This window comes from Pelodiscus sinensis, chromosome 1 (assembly GCF_049634645.1).
Source record: "Pelodiscus sinensis isolate JC-2024 chromosome 1, ASM4963464v1, whole genome shotgun sequence".
Classification (NCBI taxonomy): Eukaryota; Metazoa; Chordata; order Testudines; family Trionychidae; genus Pelodiscus; species Pelodiscus sinensis.
The window spans coordinates 316,320,912-316,333,014 of NC_134711.1; the positions used below are offsets into that span (position 1 = coordinate 316,320,912).

A 12,103-nucleotide genomic window follows, 5' to 3' on the forward strand; every position below is an offset into this window, starting at 1 on the left:
CACACTCCCATAAACTCTGTCCCTCTCCCCTCTCCCAAGTATACAGTTTTTCACAAGTTGTTGTTGGCTTACATGCAGTAACATTCTAGTACTGCCTGCCGTTAAGAATCTGATTCTCCTATATTTTCAACTTTGGAGGTGGCTTCACACTCTTTGCCCCCAAGATGTTCTGTAGGTTACTTCAGTGACGTGATACTTTTAAATTACTCTGAGGTCATGTCTAAACTGGAGATTAGTACCAGGTTCTCATGCAAATCATAGCTTTCCTTGTCTATGTTAGGGGTTGGCATGGTGTAGATGTGCCAAAAGAGGAGCTAATTGCCAACTTAGAAAAGGTTCCAAACTGGTTTTGAAATGGACTTCACTTGAACTTAGACACTGCTCTTGGTGTAGACCAAGCCCTTGGTGTATGGCTTTATTCCTGGAAGCATGGGGCTTTGTCCTGTTGTTTAGTTTTATTTGGATTGATGCACCTGTAATTTTCAGAGGAAGGAGGATGAAAAATCTGAAGCCATGTTCCTTAACTGATTAATACTCGGGCATGTGCTTTCTTGTTTTACAGACATCAAATGAAGCACCGGAACCTGGGAAAGACTCTCATTTCTTCAATGTACCTGCCTTCCTGACGGTCTCAGGACAGCTCCACCTGGAAGTAATGGCTGGGTATGGAAATCTTTCCTCTTGACCTAAGGGTGCCTCATAAAACTTGATCAGAGCTTCTGTCCAGTAGGCTTTGTCCTACCTTCCCAGTGCTTGCCAGACACCCAGAGGTGCCATTTGAGGTCAACCTGCAGGGTCCAAATCACTGTTTGGAGAAAGCTGGATTCCATTTGAATTCTGGAGAACGGGTCAGGGTGTACATTTAGGATAAACGGCCTCCTCTGTGCCCTGTGGAATAGTCAGAGAGAGGTTGCCACAGAGATCAAGGCTGGGACGTGGCTTTTCTGTAATAACATAGTTTTCATCGTTATCTGTTGTTTGTCCAGGAACTTACGATCACAACCAGCATCTGTCTGGGCGTGGGGGGAGGGCGGGATCTGCTGCCTTTAGCCCACTGCTGTTCCTGCCCTTAGTTTTCTCTTTGTTCCCCATCCTCCATATCTGTCCCTTTTCCCTATGCTTATGTGCCTCCTCTCTTCTTCCCTCTGCTTCTCCTTTCCTGCAGCAGCTCCCAGTGCTTACCATGCTTTCAATCTCAACGCCTCCCCCTTTCTGTTGGTGAAAGTAATCAGCAACTGAATGGTTAATGATATTGCAAAGTGTTGTCGTTAGGCTTCAGTGTCAACTTCCCCATGAGATTGAGGGGATGGGAAAGTTCACACCTATCGGAGCTACTGGTTCAGTCTGTCTGCAGGCTCGGGCCTGTTCTATGCTGAGCATTCACTTAATTATTAGATTAAACTACTGGGGTGGGGGTTCCCTCTAATTTGTAAAAAGAGTAGCTGGAGTTGACACACCTTAAGCTGAGTTTCAGTGCTGTCCTCACAGTGGGAGGCTGACAGGAGAAATGCTTCCGTTAATTTCCTTTACTCCTAGCAAGGAGTAGGAGTTCCGGTGCCGACAGGGGCTTCCTCAAGCCCGCAAATCAAACTTTAGAAGATCAACCACTGCAGCATTGATCTTCCAGGAAGTGAAGACATGGCCTAAATCCACTGTCTCCGTATGGGAAGTTGATGAGAGAGTTGAGAGAAAATTATTTGCGGGAGGGAGGTGTTTTTCTGCACCTTTGAAAGAAGATGAGATTGTATTTGTGCATGTGATGAAAGTAGAATCATACAGCTAGAAGAGACCTCAAGAGGTCATCAAGTCCAGCCCGCTGCCCAAGGCAAGACCAATCTCAACTAAATCAACCCAGCCAGGGCTTTGTCAAGCCGAGACTTAAAAACCTCTAGAGATGGAGATTCCACCACCTCCCTAGGGAACCCATTCCAGTACTTCACCACCCTCCTAGTGAAATAGTTTCTCCTAATATCCAATCTAGACCTATCCCACTGTAACTTGAGACCATTGCTCCTTGCTCTGCCATTCTCTTTGGAACCTCCCTTCAGCCCTGTCCGGGTTGATTTAGTTGGAATTGGTCCTGCCTAGAGCAGGGGGCTGGACTTGATGACCTTCTGAGGTCTCTTCCAGTTGTATGATTCTATGCTATCAAATCCCCCCTCACTCTTCTCTTCTGCAGACTAAACAAACCCAAATCCCTCAGTCTCCCCTCATAGGTCATGCGCTCCAGCCCCCTAATCATTTTGGTCGCCCTCCCCTGGACCCTCTCCAATACGTCCACATCCTTTCTATAGTGGGGGCCCCAGAACTGAACACAATACTCCAGATGTGGCCTCACCAGAGCCAAATAAAAAGAAATAATCACTTCTCAGGATCTGCTAGCAGTGCTCCTCTTGTTGCACCCTAATATGCCATTAGCCCTCTTGGCTACAAGGGCACACTGTTGACTCATATACAGTTTCTCATCCACTGTAATCCCCAGGTCCTTTTCTGCTGAACTGCTACTTAACCACTCGGTCCCCAGCCTGTAACAATGCTTAGGAGTCTTCCGTCCCAAGTGCAGGATTCTACACTTGTCCTTGTTGAACCTCATCAGATTTCTTTTGGCCCAGTCCTCTAATTTGTCCAAGTCACTCTGGACCCTATCCCTGCCCTCCAGTGTATCTATCTCCCGCCCCCTCCTCCCCCCCCCCCCCCGGCCGCCCCAGCTTAGTGTCATCTGCAAACTTGCTGAGGGTGCAATCCATCCCCTCATCCAGGTCATTAATAAAGATGTTGAACAAAACCAGTCCTAGAACAGATCCTTGGGGCACTCCGCTAGAAACCGACCACCAATCTGACATCTGTGCCCACTGACCATTATTGGAGGTCAGTGGGCACAGAGTATGCCTAAGTATGAAATGGTAATTTAACTTAACCTCTCCATTGAATTAGTCTCTTTTCTCAGAAGAGTACACAGCATGTTCTGGGATTGGACAGAAAACTAATTAAACAAGTACTGAGTCCTTTCTTCTAAAATATTCCTGCAGGGGCATCACTTCCTCATCGAAAAAGGAAAAAAATGTGGTACCCGGTAGCAGATAGGGATGTAAAAATTTAACCAGTTACCCAGTAAGCATCACCCTTGCCCGGCAATGCAGTTAACCAGTGGCCTGGCTGGCTGGAGCAGCCCCCAATGCACAACTGGGCTCAGCATGCAGCAGCACGGGCAGGAGATACTCCACTCCAGCCGAGCTGGGTTGGAGTAGCTCCCTAGCCACAGCACAGCGGACCCAGCCCGAGCTGCCCCCAACCTGCATTGAGGTAGGCCTGGCCTGACCTAGCCCGAACATCCCACGCCTGCAACGCTGTAGGCTCGGTCTTGCCAGGCTGGAGCAGACTGTGGCATGGCAGACTGGGCTGGAGCAGTCCCTCATCCATGTCGTGAGGGGCTGTTCCACTCTGGCTGGACCCATCACACCGTGGGCAGGGGGCACTCCAGCCTTGTCTACAGGAACCTGGTTAGACAGCTAGGCTTAACGATTAACTGGTTAACTTTTAAAATGGCATTTCACATCGCTGTTAGCAGGCCAGTGTGTTATAGCTTCATGCTTTACTGTGCAATAGCATGGTGTTTTTGCAGACATTTTAAATAGACCAAATGCCAACTAAATTTAGATGTGCTATATTTATCCTTGATGATCTATAGCTGTTCTGTAACCCTGCTCCTCTTGTTCGTTAAGCACAGCATATTTCTGAGGTTTGTAACGGAAATAGCTCAGTCTTCAAAAACAGACCCAGTGAGAAGTCCCTGTGGACTCAGAAATACCGGTCATGGAGAGCACCATAGTTTCATTTGGATATTAACTGTAATATCAGAGCTGCCATTTTGTGTCAGACCATAGTCCCTCTTGCCCAGTGTCCTGTTGCCTGTGGTGGCCTATGCCAGAGCTACAGGGGGAGTGTAAGGAACAGTGCAGTGAGAGAATGATCCATCCATCTTCCACTTCTGGCTTCTGAGAGTCAGAGATTTAAGGTTGCCCCCTGCATGAGGTTAAATCCCTGATCATCTTGACTAATAGCCATTGATAAGACTATCTTCCATAAGCTTATCTAGTTCTTTTTCAAACCCAGTTATACTTACGATCGTTACAACCCCTATGGCAGTGAGTTCCTCAGATTAACTGTGAATTGTATTAAAAGGTACTTCCCCTTGTTTGCTAAATCTGCTGCCTATTTATTTCAGATGTCCCCCTCCCCTCCCCCCATTTTTTGTATTGTGTGTAAGGTGTAAATTAACACTTCTCTACTCACTTTGTCCATGCCACTTATGAATTTTAGATGTCTGTCATATGCCCCATAGTTATTTCCTCAGAAGAACAATCCTAATCTTTTAACTGTCTCCTTGTAAGAAAGCTGTTCCATATCTTTCACCATCTTCATTGCCCTTAGCTGAATCTTTTTCAGTTCTACTATATCCTTTTTGAGATGGGATGACTGGAACTGGACATAGAATTCAAGGTATGGGCTCACCATGGATTTATACAGTGATATGATGATATTTTCTGTCTTATTATTTATCCCTTTCCTAATAGTTCTTAACTTACTGTTGGCGTTTTTGATTGCTGCTGTACGCTAAGGCTACGTCTAGACTACATGGCTCCGTTGACGGAGCCATGTAAAATAGTTTATTCGGCATAGTCAAAGAAGCAGGGATTTAAATAATCCCCGCTTCATTAAAATAAAAATGGTTTCATTAAAATAAACCTTTGCGGTCAACAAAGGCTTCCTTGCCGCATCTAGACTGCCGCGCTGTGCCGGATCAGCTGATTGTCGGCACAGTGCGGCAGCCATTTTTATTTTAATGAAACAGGGTTTATTTAAATCCCCGCTTCTTTGACTATGCCAAGTAAACTATTTTACATGGCTCCGTCGATAGTGCCATGTCGTCTAGACAGAGCCTGAATGACAGCTTTCAGAGAACTATCCACCATAACACAAACACGTCTTTAAGAGCTAAGGTGTCATGCATTGCAGTATTTATATAGCTGGGATTGGCTGATCTAGGTGCATAGAGACGCTCTGAATCTCAACACATATGTAGCAATACAACTATGCCTAAGTGTGCTGGGAGCCTGAAAAAGTAGCCCTGAGCAGTGAACTACCCTGTTCTTTTTAGTGGCTGCTCAGATGTCTGTGGTGATACTTTCACTGCTCATCAAACCACACTCAAAAGTAGTCTCACCCTAGGAAGATACCTACTGGAACTGAACACTCATTTTGGGGTAGACCTTTTACAACACAGAGCAGGGCTTAAAAGATGACTCAATTGGCTTCATTTTCCTGGAGAAGGCTCTGCTTGCAGAAGGGTGGGAAGTGCTCCCTTCAAGAAAGATGAAATTTCATATGTAAATGACATGCTAATTATGCAGCAAATGGAAGGAGATTCCCCTCTGTATTCTCTTCAGTCACATTATTGCTCTGCCTTGTACAATTTTAAATACTTTTGGATGCAGACGCGTGAATGATGTATAGTACCTATTCAGTCTCCCTGCTGTTCAGCGTTACCAAGTGTAAGGTGTAATTGGCTAATTTATCTTAGATCCCTTTAAAACAAAGCTCTTCATGAAGTGTCTTGTGCATCATTTGTCTAAAACACGCTTGTAATACAGACTCTGGTAATTAGACGGGAAACTAACTTTCATTAATTAGGTGGGTGCAGACACTTAATTGGCTCTATAAAAAGTAACCATGATATGTCTGTTTTAATTCAATTACTGCACTTTCCAGTCTTGTTTGTAATTGCTCTAGTAATTTTTAATTACTTTTTTATTTGGTGGGAGGGCAATTTTAGTGATTAAAACAGGAGCTCTGGGAATTGAGACTCCTACTCAGAGCTTTGCAGCTGGCTTGGACAAGCTGTTTGACCTCTCTCTACTCATCTGTAAACTGTGAGGAGTAGAGATAGTACAAGAGATGTGCTAGGTGTGCGGTTGGCATGGTGAGACATCCTCTAGTTCAGGCATATACTATAGGGTGTGATGCAGGGACTAACTGGATGAAATTATCTGGGATGTGTTTCACAGGGGGTCAGATTAGAGTAGGGCTACTCAACACCCGGCCCATGGGCCGCATGCGACCCACAGCCTGTTTGTTTGCAGCCCACAGTGGTGTTTGGGTTTATGCTCAATACACAGCCTGTGGGTGAGATCCTTTGAACACGGCCTCCACTGGGAACATGCTCCACAACGGCAAGGCATCTCCCAGGCGGGGGAGCATTGAAAGACACAAGCAGACAGTCTGGCTAGAACAGATGGGTACAGAGTGTTGGTGTTTCTAGCCCTCAGGAAGGAGGTGCAGGAAGCGCCGGGCATTGTGGGAAATGCTGGCTGCTTAGCCTTGTGGGCAGAGCCTGAGGGCCACGTTTGGGTCCAGCGCCGCAGCTTAAGGCTTAATCTTTGTATTCATGCCTGTCAGTGTGAAAGAAACTGTTTGCATATATTTGCATGTGTATGCAACCATACTTAAGTTGTGGCCCTCGGCACGTGCTGTGTGGTATCATTGTGGCCCCAGGGGCTTCTGAAGTTGAGTAGCCCTGGATTAGAGGATCATAGTGGTACCTCTACCATAACTAGATTGATAGACTGTACATTCCTCTGATGAAAGGTGCTCTCTGTGGTCATTCTTGTTAAAGGAAAGCAAAGGCCAGTCACTTTGATGTATTTATTCTTTATAGCCTTGTAAAGGGAAGAATTATCAGCTCCCACTTTCTCTGAATTACCTGTTGTCACTCCTCTGTTAAGCAGTAGCAATTATTAAAGGCACCGCTGAGTCTGGCAGTCTGTGACACAAAAGCCATAGTAGTTCATCCAGAACGGAGCCTTGCAGGACAGTTTCACGTGCCTGAGCATATACCCCATCCCTGGAACAGAAGTGGTCCCCTTTTTCAAAACTCAACCCGAACACCAATGCCTGGTTCATAGGCGGCCAACCATATCTCAGGAACGGACTCAAGTTATCTTAAGGCAGAAAACAAGCTTTCTTGCTGCCTCCCACAGCTCCCCTAAAATAAATGGGTTGTTTCACAAAACCTGAGCAGTGCTTGCACCCTAAGAACAAGAAAGTGAAAGGTGATATTAACAGCACCATCTGGTGAATATTACATAACCACTTTTTTAGATTTTTATTGTACAGGTTGGACTTCCCTGGTCCAGCAGCCTCGGGACCTGATGGGTCCCAGACCAAGGGAGGTCAATGCTAGCCACTCTGTTGTGTGCCTCCAGGCTCTGCTCTCAGCCACCAGCCCCTAGACCCCTGCCCCAGGCTTCAGGTACCCACCCCAGCTGCTGAACTCAAGCCCCAACCCTGGCCAGTGGCGGCCGGCTCTCTGCCAGGCTCTCCCCCCAGCTACCAGCCCTGACCTCCCAGCCACCAACTCCCTGCCCCAGGCTGGACTCTGCTGCCCTTTGCTGCTGGCGATGGTGGGGCTCCCTGGCCACCAGCTCTCTGCCACTGGCTTTGGCCCTAGCCAGGCTCCAGCTCCCAACCCCAGCCCTGGGCACCCCTCCCAGCTGCTTCCCGGCTCTGGTCTGGCAACATCTGTTCCCCACAGATGTTACTGGAGTAGAGAATCCTGGACTAAAGAGGTCCGATCTTTAGTCATTCATTTGTTTTGTATGCTGTAGTTTTTGAGATCTGTGGGATGTAGATTTATGGATCCAAACTTTTAAGGGGGCTTCAATCCTGTTTCCATTTGTTCGTCACTGCAGCTGTGTGTGCATGAATCAGTAATACACTGGGGTTACAATAGAGTTTGAAAAACTGTCCCGTCCCCTCCCGCAGTCCTACCTCTATATCAGAGGCAGCAGTGTGGGTGGGGAGGGGGTAGGCAGGAGCCAGCTCATGCAGGGATCCGGCTTAAAAACATACACTGGCTCCTAGGGAGCCGTCTGCCCCCCATTTGTACACAGGCACAGTTTGCAAAACTACCCTATCCTGGGAGACCATCTTGGTTACAATAATCTTGCAGCTCACTAGCCTAGTTTGCCCATTGCTGGACTAAATGATTACAGTTGTCCTCTCTGGCCTTGGAATCTATGAATCTTATGAAAATTAAGCCCCTAATTTTCAAAAGTCACTTTCTAACATTAAGGGTATGTCTGCATTGCAATAAAAATGCATGGCACTGAGTCTCAGAGACTTGGTCAGCTGGCTCAGGCTATGGGGCAAAAAACAGGAGTGTAGACTTTTTGAATTGGAATAAAATACAACATGGTTTTACAAAGGGTAGCTCATGCAAGACCAATGCAATGACTCCTTCTTTGAGAAGAAAACAGATTTTTTTTTTTTTTTTTTTTTGACAAAGGAAATGCAGTAGATCGGATCTACTTGCATTTCACTAAGGCATTTGATATAGTTCCACATGGGAGTTACTAGCTAAATTTGGAGAAGATCGGGATTACTATGAGAATTGAAAGGTGGATGAAGACCTGGTTGAAGGGGAGACTACAGTGGGTCTTGCTGAAAGGTGAACTCTCAGGCTGGAGGGAGGATGCTAGTGGAGTTCCTGAGCTATTGGTTTGGGGAGCAATCTTATTTAACATTTTTATTAATGAGCTTGGCACAGAACGTGGGAGTGTGCTGATGACAATTTATGGATGACATTGAGACAGTGAGTTGCCCTGCACTGGCCCTTTAAGGGGCTGAGAGTGGAGTCAGCGGCAAGCCCAGTCGAGGCAGCTAATGAGGGCCCCGGTGGAGGCTATAAAGAGTGACTCCTGGAAGAAGGAAGAGACCTGCCTGCTACTCTGGAGGGAGGGCAGTAGAGGCCTGACTGCCAGGGAAGCAAGAGGCTCCCTGAAAGAGGACAGGGCTGGGGAGGCTTTGGCCTAGCAAACCCAGGCTACCAGGCCTGAGGCCCTAGGTCCTGCGAGAAACAGCCATGGTGGGCGGGGCTGAGAGAGGCAGACGCAGGAGACTGGGGAGGCTTGGGCCTGAAGGCAGGGTTGCAAGAGGCAACCTGGTAGCTAGAGGTAGCAGGTCCACGCCCTTTGTCAGGGAGAAGTGGCCAGAAGGGACTGCTGTCTGCCCAGAGACAGGGGATCACTGAGGCCTGGAGGGTGCAAGGGAACTGGGTGTTCCCTGGCAGAAGAAATGGGGGTCCCAGGGAGTAGGGAGGACCCTGGAGAGTGTAGTGGAGGAAGAACAATGACACCACCCTCCCCGGACGGGGGCACTGACAAAGACCAGAGTGGGCACTGCCGGAGGGCAGTGCCCTGAAGACAATGCTATACCGATGGAGGACATGGCGGGGAGACGCCAGCGGAAGGGGGCACGTTGGAACAGCCAGCTAATTCCCCAAAGTCTTGCTGAAGGCGCCATGCTGGTGAGTCGACCCCATTATAGACACAAAATTGGGAGGTGTTGCCAATATGGAAGAGAGCTGGAATGTGGTACAAGAAGATTTGGATGACCGTGAGTACTGAGAAGAAGAGAAAGAACTGGGTGTATTGGTTGATCACAGGATGACTGAGCCACAGATATGAAAAAAATTAATGCATTCCTAAGATGCATCAGGCGAGGTATTTCTAGTAGAGACAGAGAAATGTTAATAGCATTATACAAAGCAGTTGTGAGACCTTATATGGAATATTCTGTACAATTCTGGTCTCCCATGTGTAAGAAAGATAAATTTGAACTGGAACAATTGCAGAGAAGGGCTACTAAGATGACCCAAGGAATGTAAAACCGACCTAATGAGAGGAGACTCAGAGCTTGGCTTATTTAGCTGAACCAAAAGAAGGCTGAGGGGAGATATGATTGCTCTGTGTAAATACACCAGATGGATAAATACCAGGGAGGGAGAGAAGTTATGTAAGTTAAGCATCAGAGTAGACACAAGAACAAATGGATATAAATTGTGCATCAGCAAGTTTAAGCATAAAATTAGATGAGGGTTTCTAACCATCAAAAGTGTGAAGTTCGGGAACAGCCATCCACAGGGACCTGTGGTGGCAAAAAATCTAGACTGATCTTGATAAGTTTATGGAGGGAATGGTATGACCAGGCTTCCTACAGTGACATGCCTGTTCCTTTATTTGGAACCCTATGATATACTTTGGAGCCTTTTACCTTTTTGCCATCTTGTTTATTTTTTTAATCTTCTGTTCAACAGAATTAACATGAACAGAAACTTGTGATCTGACTTTTATCAGCTGCACGTCCTTATTCACTTTATACCCTTACTGAGTTCATCCCGGATTACATGCACAACTCCTACAGTTCTCAGCTTTGCGTGAATGTCAGGCAACTCTCATTCTCTACTAGGGATGTAAACGAGTGGTCAAGTATACGATTAACCAGTACGCCTAGGCATTTCCTGTGTCAGAGGCAGGCAGCTAGTCCATAAGGGGAGCTGGTTTTTAAATTGGTCCCCCTCGCAGACCGGTTCCCGCCTGACACCGCACACTGCTGCCTCTGATATAGAGGCAGCAGTGCAGGGTGGCAGGGGGCTCCCCACGAGTGTGGCTGGAGTGCACTGTCTGCTGGCCCCGCCTCTGGGGACAGTAGAATAGCTGAGTAACTGATAAGAATACATGTGGTTACTCGACTGTTCTATTACCCACTACAGTGAAACTTTTGTTATCCGGTATTCTGTTAATCAGAAAACTTGAACTGGCATTGCTCCCAGCCACAATACTGTCACATCTTCAGGTGCACAGGCTGGGCTTGGTTTACCATGATTGGCTTAACAATTTTTTCTTTAAGAAGTACTAATCATCTTTAACTCAAAAGAGAAATGAGAGACCAGCTGCCTCACACTACAAAACCACCAATGTTCAAAACTTGAGTTTTACTATTATTGTCCATTGGTTTTTCCTAGGTTGATGGTATCCTCAGATAACTGGAATTTTTAGATAACTGGGACACCCTAATCCCCGAGCGTGCCGGATAATACAGGTTTTACTGTGTCTAACATCCCTGTTCTTCACTGGGGGAGTTCATATTAAGCCACTGGCCTATTGTTGTAAAGCTCTTTCCCTAATTAGAACATCCATGAATCTGCAGGTCTTCGGATCACAGTGTGAAACTTGCTGCTTTGGATGTAACCTTCCCATGGTTTAAATAAAACTAAACGGTGTTGAATTTTGGTTGGATGGATTTTCGTGAAGGAAGATAGTGATCTGAAAGGCTCTTGGTTCCCATGCTATTGTGTGTGACATAAGGGAGAGAATATATTAAAAAGATTCCGTGGAAGACTGTGTTGGGCAAATACCAAACAGTTAAAAGACAAGCTTTAAGGACATTTAGGTCTCATGATGTCCCAAGTGGGGATTGAACATGAGACCTCTGGATCTGAAAGTAGGAGTCTTCTGCTACCTGAAATGAAAGACCCAAGTCTATTGTCTCAAAGGCTGTTGTAGCCATGAGAGGGAGACAGAGAACCACACTGTGTAAGAAGAGGTTACAGCTGTACTACAAAGTATTTCCTGTTGCTGCTAGCACCTGTTCAGCTTCATCAACAATGGGATCCCTCACGTATACCAGGCAGCAGTGGCTTGAGGCATTTTTACCACTACCATGTCAGTTAAGCCTGCTGAAGAGCAGGTGTGAGTAATGTGGTGGAACAGTAGTGTCTGGCATCTGGAGTTTTGGTCTGAGCATTGTGATGTGCCAGCACTTCTCTGTTCCTGAAGGGTTAGATTTCATTTATTAAGAAAAAAGTATCTAGACAATGTGTATGGCAATACCCAGGGCTCGACAAATCAATGAATGTACTCACCTGGGGCGAGTAGATTTCAGCCGGTCGCCCCGTTCACTGGTGGCGTGCGCATGCGCAATGCGGGGCTGGCGCATGTGCAGTGTAGGGCTGGCGAGTAGATTTCGCTGCGGTTTGTCAAGCCCTGGCAGTACCCATACAAATGCCATATGTTATCTGAATGAGGCTGACTCTGTAACAAAGAGGTGGCAACTGCCTTACTTATTTCCGGGTGTGTGTTGACTTTGAAGCATAATGATGGCAGCTTTAAATGAGAATGCTGATAACTGCTTCACTGCCAGTCAGCTTAGCAGAAACTTCCCAGCTGCTCTGGAGCTGAGGGAGGAGCGTGGATCGATTGTACCC

At 46.7% G+C, this 12,103-nt stretch overlaps 1 protein-coding gene across 3 annotated transcripts in view; it reads left to right on the forward strand.

Moving 5' to 3' along the window:
• The window catches only part of NARS2 (asparaginyl-tRNA synthetase 2, mitochondrial), a 71,242-nt gene that overhangs the window by 17,437 nt on the left and 41,702 nt on the right, over window positions 1-12,103 (forward strand). For all 3 annotated transcript variants that reach the window (XM_075919475.1, XM_075919476.1, XM_006131905.3), the window contains exon 6: window positions 563-663. In XM_075919475.1, coding sequence (XP_075775590.1) covers window positions 563-663 — 101 coding nt within the window. The remainder of the gene's footprint in view (window positions 1-562; window positions 664-12,103) is intronic.